We start from the raw sequence: 22,432 nt of genomic DNA, 5'->3' as shown, positions 1-22,432 counted from the left end.
CTTTCTCTTCTATTTCATTTCTGTTTCTGTTGCGTAGGAAATAAAATTGAAAAATATCTTTTAACCGATTACGAGACAAAAAGAAAATGTCTCTTGATTAGTTGAGACAAAAAGCAGAAATATCTCTTGAAGCAATCTTAAAAGGCAGAAAGTGATACTCAGCAAAAAGGGGTTAAGATTCAACCCCCATTCTCTTAGCCACTGATTACCATCACTATATTATTTGACAATTATTTTTTATTTAATATTATATCTTTTTTCTCTTCTTTAACTACTTAGATAATATATATAATGAACAAGTATCTCCATTAAATTAATCATAAAGGTTAATAAAATATAATGACATAATTTACAGTATGTAAAATTTTAGTATTTCACAATAAGATTTTATTTTGTAATAATTATTTATTCATATGCAAAATCTTTTATCTTTTTTCATGATATATTACTACTTATTTTTCTTAATTCCTACTTTATTTAGAAATGAGAAAAAAATAAGATGCACATTGTGAGATCAATTTGCAACCCAAATACACAATTATCTACGTGATTACCAAACAACCGAATACATACTTATTCTCTAATTTTCAAAACTTAACAAATGCATTGATAAACATATTGGTTTAACCTTTTATTTAATATATTTGTTTATGTTATATTTGTAATCATATTATATCTGTTTTTACATATATATTTTTTTTAAAAATACTCTTAGTAGTAGCACATAGTGTATTAAATAAATATTTTAAAATTAATTGTAACATATGATAAAAATAAAAATTAAACTAAATAGATATTACAAACACAAACACAGGCACAACCTATTTAACTGAGCTCCAAATACAATCACAGCAAAGAACTCCTTAACCCACCTATTTAACTACTTCATCTACTTTCATAAATCTACATAACAATTTCCCTCTTTCCTGACCAAGATCATGAAACTTATCATAACTGGGGTCTAACGGTTACCTGTTACAACAAAGCACACAAACAATCTTAAACCCAAATAAGTGAATAAACCTAGCAATTATTTAATGGCATAAAGAACAAATCCGTTGCGCTGTCACGTGTTTGTTATTGTCGTCTATCCGTCGCTTGGTCATGTACTCACCATTAGAGTTGATACACTTAACACTAAATTAAAAAAAAATGAACAACACATAATATATTACTTTTTTTATTAATCAAATACTTATAATTTAAATTAATTTTAATAAAATAATTTAAAATTATAATTTTAGTTTTATCAAGTTCATAGCATGGCTTATTACACTTGTTATGCCATAAAATGATGAAAGTTTTTGTATATTTTTGTTTTTCTTCTCTTTTTATTCATTGAGGAGTTTATTTGCTAGGAAATAAATCAATTATTTCATATGTACTTAAAATTAGCAATCATCATTATTCATTAGTATGAAAACATAAAAAGAAAATTTGAATAACCACGTAATTAATATTTGTAACTAAATGAATCAAATCCAATATTTCTGTTTTACTTTTTCACTCATGCGTTCCGAGTACTGGCTGCTCTTTCTTTTTTTTCTTTTAATCCTTCTTCTTCTACGCCTTCTTCTTCTCCTTCTCCTTCTTTTGCATCTCTTTTCATTTTCTCCTTTTTCTTTTTTTCCTCCTTCTGCATCACCGTCGCTCTTCGTCGCTCCGCCGTCCACCTTCACTGCCTCCGTTTAACGCCCTCTGTTGCGCCTCCGTTTCCTGTTCTTGTTTCCCTCCACCGCTTCCCTCACTCCCCTCCTCCTCCTTCTCTTTCACGGTTTCACCCTCTGCTTCTAGTCAGCTCTCTCTCTCTATTTAATTCTCCATTGGCGGTAATTTCTTTCTCTATTTCTCGAAACGCATTACATTGAATTGAATTATCTAAAGGATTATGAGTAACTAAGCTTCGTGTTTAGGGGAAAATGGTTTCTTTGATTTATCAATGTTTGAATGTGATTCTAGGTTTAGGGGGTGACACATACAGCTGCAACCATTCGAGAATGTATGTCTATTGAGGACATGTGAGATAGTGTATGAAGCAATTTGAGGGCATGGAAATTGTATTTGAAATGGCAATGCAATTGATGATTTGTGGATATCATTATTTCCTGTTTTTAAGTGGTTTTCAATTTGTCATTTCAATTCCTATGTTCGGTTCCACTAGATATATAGTTTAATTCACGGCAATGTCAGAATCTGATGAGTGATGAGCTTGCTTTTTTTTTTTTTTTTTTTTTAAAAGGGCTAAAAGGATTACTTAGAATTACTTGTTTGATTTTTGCCCTAAAGTTTTTAATGCAGCTTGTTTTTATGTAGACGTTGGTTTTCTGTATTCTAATATGTTATGATGGTGCAACACTGCAAACTTGAGTTTTGTTTGGTTATAATCTGATGTTTGAAGTTTGTTTAACTGTAATTTGATTCTTGAACTTGGATTTGGAGGTTGTTTGATTATAATTGATTCTTAAACTTTAACAATAGATGATTAAATGTCTTTGTAAAATTCTGATAGCTATGTGATTTTGTATTCTACGGGAGTATGGGACTGTGATATTAGATATAGCTATTCTAATTTTTTTCCTCTTTGCTTGATGTGTGTGTATATGGCAGTGAATTCCAACCTTGCTCGCTGTTGTTATTCTTGAAAACCAACTTGAAGCAAGCCTAAACTTGAAGACTGATTTTATCTATATACATTTCTGTTACCATTTGCATCAATGGATAGGTTCTCCATAGATGAGGTAATGTCCCTTTTCACTTTGTATTGAGGAGTTTTATCTTCCATAGCAGACTATTAAATTGCATGGGCCTCCCATGAGGCATTAGATAGAAAACCATTCATGTTCCTCAATAGCCGCACCTAGTGAGATAAGGCTTTGTTGTATGTTCCCCAATATGGGTGGTCCTATGCATTGTTTTCATGCTTTAAGCCCAAACGAGGCTCTTGTGAAAAAGGGGTGTATTAATATAAAACTTCATGATTTCATAACATGAGGTTATGTGATATTACATATTTACATGACACTACTTGATTAGTCATGTTTATAGAGGAGACTAGTGTCACATTATATAAAATCTAAAGGTATTGAGTATCATGTAACCTAAATTTCAGTTGAGGTCAATGTATATTCTTACGAATGGAGAGTTGTCGGGTGTAATGTCACCAATTCTTATTGGAGTTCAGTATAATTTACCCTTTGAATTATGGATGTGTTATCTGTTATGTACAGTCATTTCTTATTTTAAAAGATATGATGCATTATTTGAATGTTTTGTGTTCCACTTTATATTGGTGCTGTCAGCTGCGTTTTGCTTATATTGACTAAACCATGCCCTCTTCCTCTATTATGTTCCTGTGGCCACTGATGCATAGGTCAATGAATTGGAAAGAATATATAAGGAGATGGGAGAAAAATCAGTTGACCAGAATTTCTGCAAGTCCGTTGCCATAAGTTTTAGGTGATTAATTACAGTCTTGTATTAACTACAGGAATAAATAAAGAGGAATTTGCGCTACGCTTACCACTTTACTTGATATTTCATAATTGAGCTGTTTTTATGTTGCAGTTCCTCATCAAGACGTGCTGGTAAAGCTTCTTTAACTTGGGAACAGGTTGTTACAGTTGCTTTACCATTTATACATGTTTTGGAATTCATGCAGAGGATGTTATAAATGATGAATTTGTTGCAATGGGGTTTAGGTGCGGCATTGGTTTCAAAATAAACTGAAAGAGTCAGAGACTAATGTTGCTTCCACTACCAGTTCAATGAACCTATATATCGATCTTTCAGAAGCATCCGTGTTAAGAAATGGGCAGAAAAGCTCTTCAAATGCAAAAGGTTTTCACTTAAATTCATTATGTTCTTAAAGTCATATATGTGAAGCCTAAAAATTCTTATCATGCTATCATTTCTTTAGGAAACAAAGGGCTCACCTGATTTGTGTTGCTCTTAGCTCCTCCAATTACCAAAGCTTAAAAAAATTAGGAACAATAATGGTATTTACATGTTATTATTTTGTATTACAACCTGTCAGTTAAATAATAATATTAAGAATCTGCTGTGGTTATTTGTTTCTTTTGATATCAAGGTTTTTAGTATTTACACTTTCCAGTTTCTATATTACATTGAACTTCCTATAGTTTTGTCTCATATCAAGTTACAGTGCTAAAGTATATTTTCTGAATAGTACTTTGATCAGATCTCTCCCTGCTAAATTCTGACTCTTGATTTCTATTAATGTGAAATGAAATCACTGAACAATTGTGCACATTGTAAGGTGATGTCATTCATGTGAAGCTTTGTTGAGACAGATTTAAGGAACAACTATAGAAATTAATAATAAACAGGAGAACATAAGTTCTATAAAGTTTCTTTTTTCAATTAACTTCAGCAAGGATAGGATCCGGTGACAACCCTAAATGGACAAGTGATGATTAACAGAGTTATGCCCTATATTCAGTCATTATACGTTTCTCAATTCAACTAGAATTTATGATTATAATGTCAGGCAAACGAGCAGAAGATATCTCAGAGTTGACATTTGAGGCAAGGTCTTCAAAAGATGTTGCATGGTGAGGAATTACCTTCTAATTGATATGCATGTCTTGTCTTGTGTTTAACTATCTGTAATGTGTGTGGCATCGTTATGCATTTTGGATCATAAGAGAATTGTAAGGTGTGGGTGAATTTTGTTTTGGAATTCTATTAGAGCATGATCCAATATGAGTATCTCTTTCTCTCCCTCTCCTAAAACTCATCATTTGAGAATTATAAGGTGTGATTCCCCCCCCCCCCCCCCCCCTTTTTTTAAAAAGTACTGCTAAAACTGCTCTTTCCTTCATAAAATGGGTCTTTTATTGTCTCGTCAGTTTGTTTTCTGATATCTTTGATTTCTTAATTACAGGCATGATGTTGCATCATTCCTTAACTATAGAGTTTTGAGCACAGGCGAACTTGTAAGATTCTGCTATATGTTTATGTATTTTTCATTTTTAGGAACTGAGACGCATTATATAAAAGTTTTAATCGAGAGAGGAGTGATAGTTCCTTTCACACCTACAATAATTGCCTTCTTTTACTCGAAAATATCTATCAACTTTTAAGTTGGAGGTACACAGATGTGTTTCCTTCCATTAAATTAACTAATGATTAAACTGAAATTTACCTTGGCTTTAGTCAGTGTGTGCTCCAATAGTATCTTTCGAACAACTTGTGCATAACAACAGGCTATTTTTGTTTGGGTTAACTTTTTCACTGGAAAAAAGGATGCAAAAGTTGGAAAATGATCTATGCAAATTTTGTTTGTATACTTATGTCATATGTGAAGTAGGGAAAAATTGCAAGTTATATCCTGCTGTCTTCTGATAGCTCTACTAGCTTATGTGTGCAATTTAATTGGATTTTGCGGATTTTAACCAATTAAAGTTAATGGTCTTGCTACGTACATTTAAGGAAGTGCGTATTCGATATGCCGGATTTGGTAAGGAGCAGGATGAGTGGATTAATGTAAAAGAGGGGGTGCGTGAGAGATCCATCCCTTTAGAACCTTCAGAGTGTCACAAGGTCAACGATGGAGATCTTATACTGTGTTTCCTGGTAAGTGGAACTCTAGCTATTTCATTCTATTTCAAGCTAAGGTTAACTCTAAACATAGGTCATTTCAATTTTGATCCATCCAGAATTTTGCGTTGGTTTTGGTCTCTCTCTCTCTCTAGCCCCGACCATTCAAATTGTAGTCTTTATAAATACTTCACAATATCTATGTAATCAATGCAAGTTTGTTCTGGTCGATATACATGTTTTCAAACCTTATTTTGATCCTTATAAACATGATAACATCAGATCTAGAGAGTAGGACTAAGAGCCTATCAATAGAAGAAAAGAGAGACCAAATTCAAAAGAAAATTCTAGAGGTGATAAAATCAAAGTTACTTATATTTATACGGACTATAAACATATTTAAATCTTCAATTTATCTTATGCAATTTGCTTGTGACATGATTGAATTGTTGCTAAGTCATTGTTTGTGTACAGACATCAAAACTCATCTATAAGTTCTCTCTTTGGCATTTGTTTGTTCTGTTTCTTCTTCCTCACAGGAAAAACATGATTATGCGCTCTATGTTGATGCTCGTGTTGTCAAAGTCCTCAGAAGGCTCCATGGTCCTACAGACTGTAGGTGTATCTTCATTGTTCGTTATGTTCATGATAAAACTGAGGTAACTTCAATTTTTCTTTTTTCAATGCTATTCTTAAAACTCTCCCATATCACAAGCAGTCATGCTGTCAATCTTGAAATGTGTTTGTACACAATTTATCCAATCAAAATCAAAGGAATTGTCAACATGATTTATTCTTACGGTAAATTACATTCACTTCTCCTGTGGTTAAACATGTTACACACGATACTTTTTTCATTTGTAAAACGATACACCAACTTAAAACTGGTATTTAAATTATGCGAAACTTGAAACATTTGTATTTTATAAAATGTGACACTAACATTTCTTATAAATATGAGGTTAGCATAGGCATGAAAATTCGAGGGGTGCCGTGTGTAATAGTTTATCATGATTCATGGTATGTCAAGTTCCATAATTTCTATTGGATGACATCATGGGTGCATGAAAACTAATCTTGTCGAATTTTGCTTCATATGGTGGTTGAATCCTTCTATTTTACATGTGACAGGAAGGAGTTTCGTGGAACAGGTTATGCTGTAGACCTACACAAGAGGAATATGTCCCTGAAGAAATCCCCCTAAATCCCCTAGAGGACCTATGGGGATGAATAAGAGCCAAATTTTATTGTGTTTCCCTTTCTTCCTTTCTTTCTTTATGATGGTAATATTGTTATGTTATATCCAAGGATGTTGTTTGAATATTTTTAAAATATTATTTGGTTAGCATCAACAAATTTTGGATAGAGAAATTATAAGTGATCAATAATATTATGGGTGGCTTAGGCCAAGCAAAAAAGATAAACTTCGTGTCTAAGCTACTTATGATTACAATTTTAAAGAGCAGACCAAATCTAATGCTATTTAATTACAACAGAAAAGGATGATCAATCACATGGATGTGTAGCATCTAGCATATGCAACATTTTCCGGCATGTATGGTAGGAACATATGCAATGTCTGCGTTGTCCTTTTTTGTTCCGAATTCCCATTGATTAGTGCTTGAATACTTATACTAAGCGTGGAGGTAACAGTGTAGCCCATTTTCTAGACAACTATGCACAATCATAATTGTTTGGCGAAGAAAACGTCACACCATTGGTGGACACACATGTCTATTATAATTGCAAGATGTTATTATCAGAATAAAGGTGTGTCTTCCGTGTCCCAAATCTATCCCCATCATATATATAGGTAAATTATTACAGCCATGTTTTTTTTTTTAGTATCTAGTTTGATATTTAGTAGGGTTGCACATGGATCGGATATGCGGATATTATCCGCATCTGATCCGAATTTTGCGGATATTATCCGATCCGCAGAGTTATCGGATCAGATTCGATTTGATCCGCACTATGATAGGATCGGATTGCAGATTTGGCAATGATATTCGCGGATCTAATCTCCAGATCTGCACGTCTCATATAAATAGCATTGTTTAAGAAAGTAAACCCTAATGTGATATGAATTTTAGTGTGATGTTTTATGAATTTTATGATATCTTGTTTTTAATTTTTTATATTGTACTTTAACTTAGAATAATTAAACTTAGATCTTGTGTTTTTTTTTTTGTTATTCAAGAGAACTTTTATTGATAATATTTTAGAAATAGGCTTAAACAAATGAAAAAAAAAGATTTTCTAAAGCCGAAAAGGACCTTAAAACAATTTTTTTGAATTATACAGATATACCCGACATCCGACATCCGACGCAGATCGGATCGGATCCAACTTGAAAAAATGCGGATATCGTATCCGATCCAATTTGATTAGTGCAGTGCGAATCGGATAGAATTATAAGTTATATCCAATCAGATTCGTATACAGCCCTAATATTTAGTGTTATAAACAATGTAACAAAAATATTTCTACTCAATTGAAAAGAATCCTATTAATATTTACTTTTGATACATCGTAAATTCAGAACAATTTCACACAAGCATCTAATAATGAATTTGCCTAATTAGCAAAAATAACTATTTTTATTGATTACGTAAATTGTATAAAATATTTTACACTATCACTATATCAAAATACTCTTACATTTTCTTTTACCTCTCTCAATTTAACTGTATAATTCTTGCACATATTAAATAAAAATTAATTGATATTCGTAGAAACACAGCCGTCCCAATATTAAAATGAAAAAATTTATGAACAATTTTTGGTTTCCAAACACGCCTATTAATGCTTTACTATTATATATCGATCTCGTGATCAAACTTGGAGTGGAAATATGGAATAACCATGAACCTATATAAACATGTCCTTAACAGGGTAAGTAAAATCACATTAAAGGGGAAGAAAAACAGGTGACTCCTTTGCATAACATTAACTGATATTTTGACATGAACCAATTTACCACCCCAATGGCAACTTTCAGATATTACTTTTAACCCAAGATAATGTGCTACCTACAAACAATGTTAAGCCCTTTTTCGTGTCGCCATCAAAATTTCTCGGAGCCTGCACTGCGCCATCATCAATCGTGTCACTTCACATATCTTCACCGTGTTCGAGTTGGGGCGTGGTAGCAGAACAGCCATAATCACCAGAACCGCAACTGACACATGCAGGGTCAAGAAACTGTACGTCCATAGCATATAGAAGCAATGTAGAGGTTCTTCCCCCACTTCTCCTGTAAGAAACCAATTATAGAAGTTGAATCAGAGACTGCACCAAAAAGTAATGGCGTAGCGGCACAGGCACAGTACGGCCGTGAGGATAATAACATAGGTTCTAGTAATGGAGAGAGAGCACGAATGAAAGTATAATCCACCTTGACATGCGTACTCGGAAAGGCAGAAGTCCGAAGTGTTTCCTGAGTTTCATCCACAGGCTTCTTCCTGGGCACACTCAGGACAAAAGCCGCTTGGTCCCATGTTGCGGCAGTCGAGGTGATTCGGTATCCACAATCCCACCGCTTGTGAATCCCTTCACTAGGGTACAGGAAATCTAGCTCAACCACCTGAAACCCCGGAGACGAATATAAAGGTCGGTTAATCACGCTAAGAAGTTGCATTATCAACTGAATTACCAGTATGTAAAGCTCAAAATCAAATAGTGACCTGGTCCGAAAATCCTGCACCACGAGACATGACTACTCCCCATCTGTTCAATGAAGTAGCCATTGAGGTGACATAAAATCCCTCCCTCCATTTTTTGTTGATCCACTTGAAAGGAAACGAATCACTAACTTTGTATGATTGCTGCAGATACTGTGTGCCTGGAAATCCATGATCTTTGTTAGCAGAAAACTAAATTGAAAATTGCCAACACATCAGCAACTACACTTGTTTGAGGAACTAACCCTTAGACATCACTACTAGCGAGCTTCCATTTGCAGCTCCGGCAATTGCGCTGATATAGTAATTTTTTTCCCACTGCTCCATGATCCATTCCTTAAAATACACCAAGACAGTTAATTTCTCTTTATTAAGCATGTGTTGCTTAAAGCAATAAACATTAACAGTTCTAAAAGCATGCATATATGATGCTAAACCGAAAATTCTAAGAATTCACAAGAAGAATTTAAAGCAACATATTGAAAGTTACCTTATGGAGAAAGTAATAGGAAAGTTCATACACTTGGGAATTGAAACCTGTTCCTGCATCCATTATTAAGGCCCACAGGTTCTGACATGAAGCAACACTGCTAATATATAAACCATCCTCGTTTCCTTTCTCAATGTGCTGGGATAGCCTTTGATCAGACACATTGTAGTGATACCTGTAACACAAGGACAATCATTCCTTGTGCATCAAGTTCCATTCTAATAGGATAATTATCATCTAATTTATGTTATTTAAAAAGAGTCTGATTAAATCAAACATACAATTCAGCAAAAACACACAAAAGGCGTGTCAGATTGATTAACATAGATGACATGTGTCTTTGCCATCATCATAATCTTACAGATGGGGAAACAGATGCTCGCCACTGATTTTTATGCATAGAATCATACAAGGGAGACGACAAAATTTTCAGCATACTACTATATACCTTTGTTTCATAGGTCTACGAGCATTGTAAACGCTTATCCACTGAGTTGCTGGCAAACCCATACGATACTTCTTTTTTGGTTGTTCATCATCATCATCTTCCATTGCCTGCCGGCCTCTCTTGTGACCAATGAGCTTCAAGAGAAAAAAGATAGTAATATCAAGTCTATTAGATTATGAACTTTGGATGCATACAAAGCAACACAAGGGTAAAAGAATAATAAAACCATTACCTTTTGTGCTCCTTCTGTATTAATCGGCCTGATATCTGGATTTGGACCAACAATTCCATCAAAGAAAGAAATGTATTTTGCATAGTTAGGTTCTTCATCGAACTTTAAGTTCACAACATGTTCAACAAATAGTTTAAAAGGCTGGGGGCAAAAGCAACATAAGCTGTCTGGAGGCGTTCCCATCTTCTTCTTGCAAACAAGAAATCCTTTGTTTTCTCCCTATGAAAAGGATGTCAAGGTCCATCATTACAAAGCTGGGCATTAGGATATGATATTAAGTTATTTAAAAACTGTCTAACCTGGAAACCCTGCCAGGGAAGACGACCTCGAAGAAGAAAAATCAGTGTATAAGCTAGAGATTCCAAATCATCCCTCCTGCTTCCAGTTCTCCCTAAATGGGCATTTGCACTAGCATAACGGACTGTGCCCCTGGAATAACATAAGAAACCAAGAAGGTATAGGTTAATATAAATACATAGAAACCTTTGACAATACGGCATTTCCAACATGATCCAAAAGCAATTATCAATACCTGAAAACATCTGGCCTTTGGTCATATTCTACATGCAAACCTGTTGTACTGTCTCGCCATTTAGTAGCTGTTAAATGTGAGTAATAGATGAGTCAGTAAATTAGCTAACAAAATCATGGGGGAAAAGGCTTGGTTGTTATCATTGTATAATAGATGAGTAAGTAGTCCACAGTTACATCATACCCAAACCAAGATCGACAAGAAACAATTTCTTCTCATTAGGTGTCCCAGGAGGACCAAGCAGAAAATTTTCAGGCTTCACATCCCCATGCACATACCTGCCAATTAGCAGTCATATAGTTTAAGAAACACAATTTCAATTACTAACATGAATGACAGTAAAACAAGCGAAGCATAACATAAAGTATAGCAAAGCAATCGATCTAACTTCTACAGAAGCTGCCTACCAAATCGTAGATTCATAAAATGAATAAATATACTAAAAACTAGGTTTACATAGATTGATAGGAATATGTTTAGGAAGGATGATAGACAGATTACCCTCGAGAGTGCATCTTCTCCAAGATGGATATTGCCTCGATGGCAATACATGCGACCATTTCAGTGGACATGCTGGAATACAAAAAAACACATTAGAATGGCAAATGAATCTCAAAAATACAATGGGAAACACAATTTCACACACATCAGGCAAATATTTTCCAAAGCACTTACCTGTGGGAGTTGTTATTCCAAACGTCCCACAAGCTCGGACCCAGCATATCCATAACCTGAAAAAATGAATTTCTCAAGTCAAACAGACTCTTCATAAGGGAAAAAAATAAAAGGAAAAGGGAAATATTGCAGCACCATTGAAAATTCAAAATTATAGAACAGAATGTAATAATTGAGAAAAAAAGCTCTAGAATAAGACCTAAAAACATACCATAACATAATAGTCACCTTGCCTGCCCTTGTAATGTACTTGAGGCACACCATGACTGCCACCAAGAGTACTGCACAAGCAGAGGGAAAAGATTGAAAAGGAAGCAAGGTACACAAACCGAGCCAAGAGAAAATACAGAGTTCAAAACTAGCACTCACTTGTACACTTGCCACTCGTATGGTGGTCCATAATTACATCCTTTACTACTTCTATGCTCAAATTTTAACGCAACCTGAGAACAAAAGCTTAAACTGTCATATCAGAAATTAAAATTACTGGCACAACCAAAAGTGAAAATACAACTTATCACCCAAGGTTGGTAGCATGCGCATACCTCTACAGCTCCAGGTCCAGTTCTCTCATTCAAATTTCCACCAGTAAGACGTCGACCAACATATACTTGACCAAATCCACCCTTCCCAAGTTTTCTTTCTAATTTATACAAAGGGGAACCACCTACTTGAATCTGTGCCATAGTGACAAAAAGATTAGTACACAGGTATCAATTAAACAAAAGTAGTCATCTATGATTTTGCGAATAATTATTTAATTATTACTCATTGACATCTAGGCAACACCGTGTGGAGAAATTTAAAATAGAATGACGCATCAAGATAAGTAAAACAAAATTAAACAAAAGACAGTTCCCGTCCTCTGATGAACTAAGAAAACAAAAGCAAGGGAGAATTGAAGACCCTAACTGAGTGCAGAAACAACCGTTAGCAACCATGATTTCAATTTTTTTTGTGACATCAGCACAGATAATTCCATTTTACAGTAACACAATTGCGATGCAGACTGTATGAATGCCTTATCGATTTGCGAAAACAAACTCAAGAAGCAAGCCACCATCATATGCAGATTCGTCAGTTTAAAAGACATCAAGACCGAACAAAGAGAATTCATCAAGACTGTTCCCCAAAAGTAATACACAATCACAATAAGTTGAGAAAAGGCAAGTGAAATAATGGATTGAAAACTTTTAAACCAAAACAAAGGTGTCACTATCATCAAAACTAGAATGACTAAAATAGGAAGTTTTCAAAGAGATTGAGTTTCAGTCTCCCCTGACTACTAGCCACCCTAAACAGTTACTTACACATTAATAACAATTTGAAGAACACCCTGCCATGCACCATAGTATCCGATATCATGAAACATAACGATATTGAGACCTCAAGGCATAATAAACCACAATTAAAATTCAAGAAATGACAGATTTTGATCAACCAGAAAAAAAAAAAAAAAAAAAAAACAAATTGAACAAACATGCATATTGATTGGATTATATAATCCAAAGAGACACAAGAAGCATAGATAGTAACAAACCTTCTCTGGAAGGGGAGCAGTGCTGCCCTCATCTTCACCAGCATTGGCCTTATTGCTGCGGCCGCCGCTGTCGAAATCATCCATCTGTTTCTCTCCTACTTCTTCTTTATCGGCTCCTTCACCTACCTCAATTCCCTTCTTCTCTTCTTCCTTCCCAACAACTACCCTCTCATTGACCTTCAGCAGCGCCTCCTCCTTCCTTTTATTGCTATTCTTTGGCACAATAACCTCTGCTGCCGCCGCTGCTGCACGACGCCTCCTTGTTCTCGTAGCAATCGCTTCCTCTTCCACCACTGGACTCTGCTGCTGATGTGGCTGTGGCTGTGGCTCCTCCTGCTGTTCTTGCTGCTTCTTCTTCTTCGCTGCTGCCCGGCCCCTGCGCGCTCCGCTACGCAGCACAGGCATCGTTCATCCTTCAAATCTCATCCTCTTCTCTCAAAATTACCCAAACAATACATACAAAAAAGCACCACAAACGCACAAAACAGACACACACACAGAGACAGAAAACGGTATATGAAAAGTTATGAAATTTGTGCGTGTTTCTGAGACCCTTTTGGGTTCCGATCAGGACACACCGAAAAGGGAATGTTAGTCTCTCGTGGGAATCTTCTAGAACAGTGATGAGTTGAAAAGAGGAGGTGAGAGAGAAGAATGTAGTTGAGTATGGGTTTGTTGGCGGGTTGGGTACTCTGAAAAGTGGAATCTACGCGCGAAATAGGATCGTGACGGAAGATTTAGGGTTCCGATCACGGAGTGAGGGAAGAAGTAAGAACCGATCGCAGAGGAGAGAGAAAATACAGAGAGAGACAGAGAGAGAGAGAGAGAGTGTGTACTTGCAGGTGCACAGAACACGATGTTTATATTTGTTTATTTGCAAATTTACGAAAGCTATATATATTCTCCTTTTTTTTATCTTTCAAAAAATTTATTTTTATTCTCTAAAATAGTTTTACACAATAATATTTTGTATTTTTATTTCGGTAAAAAAATTCATTTTAAAAGTATTTTTTAAATATTATTTTAATACATAAATAAAATTAAGTATTTATATAAAATTATTTATAAAATTAAACTCTATAAACAAATAACAACATTTTTAATAATTAATTAAATTTTAATTATTGATATTATAAAACTTTTATAGAATTGTTTATTCAAATTTGTTATTTGATTGGTTATATATGTAAAATTAGTTATTTATATTGATCTAATAACATATGATAAAATTCGTGAATAAAATGTTTCTATATTAAGAATGTAAAAGTGCATAAAAATTTTAATTCACTAAAAAATTATTTTAGAAATTTAAAATTAGAATGATTTTATTGAGATAATAAGATTTTGTTATTTGTATTTAGTTTATATATAATAAATAAATAAATAAATTTTCTACCCATATATTGTTTATCATAATTTCGTATTATATAAATTAATAGAGACTAATTAGTTATGCATATAAATTATTTTAAAATATTTGCATTCTTGAAAAAACAATACTATCCATTAAAAAAAAAGGAAACTAACCGTCCCGGGAAGGAGTACCAATCTTTAAGCAATTAATAACAAAGTCCAAAAAAGCATAACCAGGTCATTAATAAAAAGGTGTATATTATGAGCTCATGACAAATTCTTCCTCATAATTCATAATTCTCGCCACAAACAAATTTGTTTCTCTCATTTAAAAAAAAGTAATTATATTAGCTCTCTCATATATATACGAATATATCCTATCAAATATGAACACTTCTATAATTTACTCTGTCTGATTTGTGGTGTCTAAATATTTTAGATATTATATTTATTGATATTTATTTGATATGTATATTTTTTTATGTTTAATTATATTTTAATAAAAAAAAATTTAAATATTTTTAAACACATTTAAATATCATCATATATCAATATATCTAATTTTATTTTTAATATGTATTTTTAAAATTAATTTAAAAATTATATATATTATTAATTATTAAAATAAAAATATTTTAAATATTTTATATAATTAAAAAAATATTAAAACAATTAAAAATTTTATATTTTATATATATCGTATTTTCGTATTTTATAAAAATTTTAAATAAAAGTGTTCATATATTATATATTATTATGTCGTATTTTATATCCATATCAATATTGATAAATCATAATGTATGTCTTAAGATTAAAATGTCCCTTTTCTTTTTTTTTTCAAATGAAGAAAAAAAAATATCATTCTAAAATCTAAACTCTAATAGACAATTTGGTCCAATAAATAATTTACATGTCGGAACTTTCAGCCTAATAAAAAATTAAGACAAAATTATCTATAAAAAATTGTTAAAGATATATTTTTCAGTAATAATGAGAATTGAATATAACCCTAATCCCATAAGAGGTCAAAGATATCTAAGCATAATTTAGTGGGAACGAAATCATGAAATTTTGTTTAAGTTATTAAACGTTTAAACCCTTAACTTACAACCAAGGCCCGTCTAGCTCAGTCGGTAGAGCGCAAGGCTCTTAACCTTGTGGTCGTGGGTTCGAGCCCCACGGTGGGCGTTTTCATAAACATTTTGCTTCCCCTAATCTTTATCCAATTGGGCTTTATATTCCAATTTTGGGCTGTGCTTATATAAGAAGATCCCAATTCTTTGGACTGGGCCTTTTAAAACATGTATTTTAATTTTTCCTTCAGTTCTGTTTGCTATTGTTAAACGAAAACCCCAACTCAAAAAAAAAAAAAAAAACGAAAACCAAGATGTATTGTTATGAGCTTTGATCAAGTTAGAGATTTCTCTGTGTTGGTTTTTGCTTTGGCCCTTTCCTAGAATTTATCACACATTAGAGTAAAGCTAATCCTTATTACACAAATAATTTAGGCCATAAAAGTTTGTTTTAATCTTAATATGGAATAGTAGTTATAATTTTGTTAAGAGAAAGTTTAACCTTGGCTTAGTAATCTCTTGGACATTACCATCAAGAGAGAAAGTAAAGAAGGGCAAAATTAATAAATTTGAAGAAACATTAATATTGTGATTTCTTGCATTATGAGAGGTATATATGAGGTAAATTCCTCCCTTTTTGTGATAGTTTTCCATGCTTCAAAGGAATCTAATTCTAAGCATAATTTATTGTATCCTCTATCTATATATGGCTATTTGGAGAACGCATGCAATCGTTTTCGATCAGTTTTAATATATAGGATAAAATATATTTTGATTTCTAGTATTTAGATCAAATTTTAATTTAATTTATAATATTTTAAATATTTTATTTTATTCTAAAAAAAATTTAAACAAATTTAATGTTATACTATGTTAAATATGACATGAATTATTATTAGAACGAGTGACGTAAATTTTAATAATATTATTAATTAAAAAATACTAGATAATTATCAGAATTTATTATTTTTTTTTATCAATTTTACCTATCAATTCAATTATCTTAATTTAATAACTCATATATTAATAAACATAACCAAATTCTTGTAACACTTTCTTTTTTCATTTTTCTTCTTGTACAAAACTCTAAAACCTAGAAATTAATCATCGACACTTCAAAATTAAAAAAATATATTTATATTGGTAATCATTAAAGAACCAATTTCACTTATATACTGAAACCGAATGTTATTATCTCTTTAATATGTTAATTATAAGATACTTGAGGACAGATTAACTAATACTTTTAATTTAATTGTCTGTTTTTAGTTTATTCCTATGATATTTGGAGTATGAAATTCCCTCCCTCTTATGATAGGAATAAAAATCACTTGAGAATAGGTATTTTTAGATGCCTATACAATTAAGTTTTTGGTGACTGCCTATACAATTAAGTTAAACTTGAGAATCATTCCTTAAAACACATGAAACATCAAGTAATTAAAGAAGTACGTTATATTCCCATGTAATAATAATTCCTAGAAACAAGTTGAAACACTAGGTTAGTTTACCAAAAGTTTGAGTCACGAAAAAAAGAAAGAACCTCCATTAGTAGTGATGAGAGAGATATATAAAGAGTTTTTATTAACCTACTCTTTCACCTTAATTCATGACAACAATAAAAATGTCTTATAGCCTACAAATTAGGAGTGTTTATGGTGCGCTTTGGTTCGGTTTTAAGAGAAAAAGTCATCCGATCCGAACACTTAATTTATGTGCGGTGCAGTTTGGATTGGATGAATTTTTTTTGGAAATCCGATCCGACTACAAGCAGTTTGGATCGGTTTGAATTTGCGGCTTTTTAAATAAAAAAAAATTAAATACATATAACAAGTCTTAACATCAAATTTTAAATAACCAACAATGACATAACAAGTTTTAACAATATCTTAAAAAGCCAACGATAACATAACAATAGAAATAAAATTATAGGTTAGTTAAAATAAATAAATAAATAATATTTTGAACATAAAATATTTATTAAATAATAATAATACATGAATAATAAAAAAATGTATAACAAATTGAACATGTTATAAGTATAATTGTAAATATAATAATAAAATAATAATATTATAGCACAATGTGCGATTTGGATTGGATTGGATCGGTTATGAAAAATAGATCCAAAATCCAATCCAATCCAGCGATTTGCAAAAAATAGAATCCAATCAAATTCAAATTAGTGCGGTTTTAATCGGTTTCGGTTTGGATTGAATTGGGTGAGTGATTTAATTTGGATCGGTTTGAATTTGAACACCCCTACCACAAATTCAACCCAACAGAATACATAAATTCAATTACAATTTTAGTCTTTATTATTTTATCTTATCTTATCTTTAGCGGTTCTTATCTTATCTTTATTTGTTTTTATCTTTTTTAGACCAATACTCTATATATATTTTGTTACGGCCCGGCCCAAAATCAGCACGGGTTGACCCGACCCAAGCAGTACCCGACCCGGACGCGCGCCCTCCAACCGACCCGGACACGCGTCCTGTACGGCTCACACACGGCTGCAGGACAACGTCCTTGGGGATATGGGCCTGTCCCATGAGGGGCCCACTACTGACATGTATATAAGGGGAAGATTGGCTCTCCCCACGAGGTACGTCACATTCTCTCCCCTATCATTCTGCTCGCCTGCACATTGCTGACTTGAGCGTCGGAGTGTCTTTGCAGGTGGCACCCCCCCTCAACATCTCCCCACGACCAAGTACTCCAGTGCTCGGCTACTCGACAACTCGCGAGCGATGCGACCCAAGCCAAGGCGTCCTTCCCCCTACATCTAACCACCCGACCTGTTCGGAACCCGACTACTGAACATTGGCGCCGTCTGTGGGGACTCGCCTAAATGGAAGTCGTACTGGGTCCCGGCGACCACGCTCGGGCAGCCGGAGCGGAGGGGGCAGCCTCCGTCGCTTCGCAAGGGGGGCGGCGGAGGTCCCCCCATCGACACACGAGGACACGACCATTCGGAGGAACGGGCGGAGATAGCGCCATAATAATGCAAGAGCTACGCCACAGAGTTCAGAACCTAGAACGACAGCTTGCCGACCGGGAACGGGAAGGACGGTCTACCGATCCGAGCTACACCCCGTCTCCCGGGAGCGAGGAGGAAGACTCCCACCGAAGCCGCCCGAGGACGGAAGCGGAGAGCTCGCGGGAGGAGTCACCCGTAAGGAGGAGACGGAATGACACGATCATCTACTCCCGCGGCAGACCGACCCATCGAGCGACAAGAGGTCGCGAAGACGGAAGAACACGACAACCTGTCATAATGGGCGTCACCCCGTTCCACTGATCTATCCTCGAGGTCCGGCTGCCGAAACACTTCGACAAGCCAACGGACATGAGGTACGACGGAACTCAAGATCCTCTAGAACACCTCACGGCCTTTGAGGCCAGGATGAATCTAGAAGGAGTAGGAGACGAAGTAAGGTGCCGCGCCTTCCCGGTAACCCTAGCAGGACCAGCGATCAGATGGTTTAACGGCCTCCCTCAAGGTTCCATCTACAACTTCTCAGACATCAGCCGTGCATTCCTGGCCCAATTTACAACGCGAATAGCAAAGGCCAAGCATCCTATCAACCTTCTAGGGGTAACCCAGAGACAAGGAGAACCAACCAGGAGATACCTAGATCGGTTCAACGATGAATGCTTGGAAATCGACGGCTTAACCGATTCGGTGGCCAGTCTCTGCCTGACAAACGGCCTCCTCAACGAGAACTTCCGAAAACACCTCACCACGAAGCCGGTTTGGACAATGCACGAAATCCAGACGGTGGCCAAGGAGTACATAAACGACGAGGAAGTCAGCCGAGTCGTGGCTGCCAATAAGCGGCAGTCCGGTTACGGCCAGGCTCGGCAGTCCGGTGGCGACGGTGAGAGAGCAAGAGAAAAGGGCAGGGAGGAGGCATCAAACAAAGCACCTAGGTCGTTCCCTCGAGTCGGAAAATTTACTAACTACACTCCACTCACCCTCCCCATCGTGGAAGTTTATCAACAAATAGCTGAGAAAGGAATTCTTCCGAAGCCTCGACCACTTAAGGACCGTACGGGAGGGAACAAGAACCTTTATTGCGATTACCATAAGGGATACGGCCATCAAACACAAGACTGTTTCGACCTGAAGGATGCACTAGAACAGGCGATAAGGGAAGGAAAGCTAGCAGCGTTCTCCCATCTCATCAGGGAGCCGAGAAGGCGTTATCGGGATCAGGACGAGGAAGGCAAGACACGCTCGGCCAAGCGACGACAGGAACCCGAAGACAGAGACCATGGCCTCACTGTGATAAACGTGGTAACGGCAAAAAATGCTGCACCAAAATCTCGGTCGGCACACAAGAAAGACGCCAAGGTTCTGGCGATCTCATCCTCGCCAGTGCAAAGCTCCAAAAAACCTCCGTCCATTTCTTTCGGCCCGGAAGACCAATGGTTCAGCGACGCCCCGGAAAACCCCCCCATGGTCATAACGGCCAGAGTGGGAACCGGCCTCGTCAAACGGATCCTTGTCGACACAGGAGCTGATTCGAACATCATGTTCCGCAACGTATTCGACGCACTAGGGCTAAAGGATGCCGACCTGACGACTCACCAGCACGGGGTTATCGGGTTAGGCGACCACTTTATCAGACCGGACGGAGTCATTTCCCTACCAATCTCGGTGGGACAGATGCAAGGCCGAAGATCGGCGATGGCCGAGTTCGTAATCCTCCGAGACTCCACAGCCTACAACATCATCTTGGGAAGAAAAACAATCAATGATCTTGAAGCCATAATCAACACCAAGCTGCTAATTATGAAGTTCGTTACCGATGAGGGATCCATAGGGACCATAAGAGGAGACCTCGAGACGGCGGTCGCTTGTGACAACGCCAGCCTTTCCCTTAGAAAGAAGTCCAAGGAAGGATCCGGCGTGTTCCTAGCCGACCTTGATGCCAGAGTAGAGGACAAGCCCAGGCCGGAACCAGAAGGGGACCTGGAGAAGTTTAGAATCGGTGACGAAGGGGAAAAATTCACATTCGTCAACAAGAACCTCCCGCATGAGTTGAAGGAGCCTTTGATTGAAATGATAAGGGCCAACAGGGACTTGTTCGCCTGGACGCCAGCCGACATGCCGGGCATAGATCCAAAAATCATCTCACACCATCTAGCCGTCAAGCCGGAAGCACGCCCAGTGGCTCAACGGAGGAGAAAAATGTCGGCGGAAAGAGCAGAGGAGGTAGCCAAGCAGACGGCCGGCCTCCTAGAAGCAGGCTTCATACGGGAAGTAGACTACTCGACGTGGCTCTCAAATGTGGTACTGGTGAAAAAACACAATGGCAGGTGGAGAATGTGCGTGGACTACTCTGACCTTAACAAAGCATGCCCCAAAGATTGCTTCCCCCTCCCCAACATAGACGCACTCGTCGACGCCGCGGCGGGATACCGGTATCTGAGTTTCATGGACGCCTACTCAGGTTACAATCAGATACCGATGCACCGACCAGACGAAGACAAAACGGCGTTCATAACGCCAGGAGGAACTTTCTGCTATAAGGTAATGCCATTTGGCTTGAAAAATGCGGGGGCGACATATCAAAGGCTGATGAACAGGATATTCCACGACCTCATAGGAAAAACGGTTGAAGTCTACGTGGACGACATCCTGGCAAAAACAACACGACCTGACGACCTCCTAAACGACCTGGCAAGAGTATTTGCATCCCTCCGTCAACACGGTATGAGGCTGAACCCCCTCAAGTGCGCCTTCGCCATGGAAGCCGGTAAGTTCCTGGGATTTATGATAACTCAGAGAGGGGTAGAAGCTAACCCGGAGAAATGCCAGGCAATACTTCAGATGAAGAGCCCGGGTTGCCTCAAGGACGTCCAGAGGTTGGCAGGGCGATTGACATCACTTTCCCGGTTTCTCGGAGCCTCGGCGACAAAGGCCCTGCCATTTTTTAACCTCATGAAGAAAGGGATGGCCTTTGAGTGGACACCCGCGTGCGAAGAAGCCTTTCAACACTTCAAGGAAATCCTGGCGGCACCTCCCGTTCTCGGGAAGCCAAGGGACGGGGAACCACTATACCTATACCTCGCTATAACAAGCGAAGCCCTGGCTGCAGTACTGATACGGGAGGACGGGAAAGCCCAACAACCAGTCTACTTCATAAGCAGGGCCCTACAAGGAGCATAATTAAGATATAGCAAATTGGAAAAGCTAGCCTTGGCACTCCTAACTTCCTCGAGAAGGTTAAAACAATACTTCCAAAGTCACCAAGTGGTCGTCAGAACGGACCAGGGGATCCGGCAAGTTCTACAAAAACCCGACCTAGCGGGAAGAATGATGACTTGGTCCATCGAACTCTCTCAATATGACATACGGTACGAGCCCCGGCAAGCCATCAAGGCCCAGGCCATGGCGGATTTCTTGGTTGAAGTAACGGGAGATCCAGGCGAAGACATGGGTACACGGTGGAGGCTCCATGTAGACGGAGCCTCCAACCAGACCTTCGGAGGTGCCGGGATCATCCTAGAAAGCCCGATTGGGGTTGTATACGAACAGTCGGTTAGATTCAAATTTCCCATCTCAAACAACCAAGCAGAATACGAAGCCCTCATAGGAGGCTTGACCCTAGCGGCGGAAGTCGGCGCAAGAAGACTGGAAGTATGCAGCGATTCCCAAGTCGTCACCTCCCAAGTAAACGGCAGCTACCAACCCAAGGACCCCTTGTTACAGAAGTACTTGGAAAAGGTTAAAAGCTTGAGCCAAAAGTTCGAAGAGGTCACGGTCCAGCATGTACCCAGAGAAAGGAACACACGGGCAGACCTCCTATCAAAATTGGCCAGCACAAAGCCAGGG

The 22,432-nt window shown here is 36.8% G+C and overlaps 3 protein-coding genes and 1 non-coding gene across 4 annotated transcripts; 3 read left to right on the top strand and 1 right to left on the bottom strand.

Annotated features, from left to right (window-relative positions):
* Positions 1-1,556: 1,556 nt before the first annotated feature.
* LOC130947926 (protein SAWADEE HOMEODOMAIN HOMOLOG 1) lies at positions 1,557-6,998 on the top strand. Its single transcript, XM_057876640.1, has 10 exons — positions 1,557-1,829; positions 2,608-2,738; positions 3,371-3,456; positions 3,565-3,610; positions 3,699-3,837; positions 4,508-4,571; positions 4,904-4,955; positions 5,452-5,595; positions 6,099-6,218; positions 6,691-6,998. Exons 2-10 carry the CDS (start codon positions 2,715-2,717, stop codon positions 6,787-6,789), a joined length of 774 nt encoding a protein of 257 aa, XP_057732623.1. The 5' UTR covers positions 1,557-1,829; positions 2,608-2,714; the 3' UTR covers positions 6,790-6,998.
* A 1,313-nt stretch (positions 6,999-8,311) lies between these two features.
* On the bottom strand, positions 8,312-14,008 carry LOC130950623 (casein kinase 1-like protein HD16). Its single transcript, XM_057879175.1, has 16 exons — positions 13,160-14,008; positions 12,165-12,296; positions 11,989-12,062; positions 11,831-11,900; positions 11,620-11,675; positions 11,446-11,517; positions 11,128-11,222; positions 10,945-11,011; positions 10,712-10,841; positions 10,413-10,631; positions 10,181-10,314; positions 9,733-9,907; positions 9,488-9,578; positions 9,246-9,403; positions 8,957-9,145; positions 8,312-8,815 (listed from the first exon to the last, which is right to left on the bottom strand). The coding sequence occupies exons 1-16, from the start codon at positions 13,562-13,564 to the stop codon at positions 8,756-8,758; spliced, it is 2,127 nt and encodes a 708-aa protein (XP_057735158.1). The 5' UTR covers positions 13,565-14,008; the 3' UTR covers positions 8,312-8,755.
* Positions 14,009-15,627: 1,619 nt separating this feature from the next.
* On the top strand, positions 15,628-15,700 carry TRNAK-CUU (transfer RNA lysine (anticodon CUU)). Its single transcript has one exon. It is a non-coding gene; the product is annotated as a tRNA-Lys (tRNA).
* A 3,237-nt stretch (positions 15,701-18,937) lies between these two features.
* LOC130948872 (uncharacterized) lies at positions 18,938-21,026 on the top strand. The gene is made up of 2 exons (XM_057877744.1): positions 18,938-20,887; positions 20,988-21,026. The coding sequence occupies exons 1-2, from the start codon at positions 18,938-18,940 to the stop codon at positions 21,024-21,026; spliced, it is 1,989 nt and encodes a 662-aa protein (XP_057733727.1).
* The last annotated feature ends 1,406 nt before the right edge of the window (positions 21,027-22,432 follow it).

This window comes from Arachis stenosperma, chromosome 9 (genome assembly GCF_014773155.1).
Source record: "Arachis stenosperma cultivar V10309 chromosome 9, arast.V10309.gnm1.PFL2, whole genome shotgun sequence".
Lineage (NCBI taxonomy): Eukaryota > Viridiplantae > Streptophyta > Magnoliopsida > Fabales > Fabaceae > Arachis > Arachis stenosperma.
Note: the sequence above shows the minus strand (reverse complement) of the source record. Positions and strands in the feature narration are given on the sequence as shown.

Coding starts and splice junctions, on each gene's coding strand:
- LOC130947926 (XM_057876640.1), top strand. CDS start 2,715: ATGGATAGGTTCTCCATAGATGAG. Junction 3,611..3,698: donor CTTCTTTAACTTGGGAACAG/GTTGTTACAGTT, acceptor AATGGGGTTTAG/GTGCGGCATTGGTTTCAAAA. Junction 6,219..6,690: donor ATGTTCATGATAAAACTGAG/GTAACTTCAATT, acceptor TACATGTGACAG/GAAGGAGTTTCGTGGAACAG.
- LOC130950623 (XM_057879175.1), bottom strand. CDS start 13,564: ATGCCTGTGCTGCGTAGCGGAGCGCGCAGGGGCCGGGCAGCAGCGAAG. Junction 11,012..11,127: donor TCTTGTCGATCTTGGTTTGG/GTATGATGTAAC, acceptor CACATTTAACAG/CTACTAAATGGCGAGACAGT. Junction 10,315..10,412: donor ATACAGAAGGAGCACAAAAG/GTAATGGTTTTA, acceptor TTTCTCTTGAAG/CTCATTGGTCACAAGAGAGG.
- LOC130948872 (XM_057877744.1), top strand. CDS start 18,938: ATGAGGTACGACGGAACTCAAGATCCTCTAGAACACCTCACGGCCTTT. Junction 20,888..20,987: donor CGACGTGGCTCTCAAATGTG/GTACTGGTGAAA, acceptor TCCCCAACATAG/ACGCACTCGTCGACGCCGCG.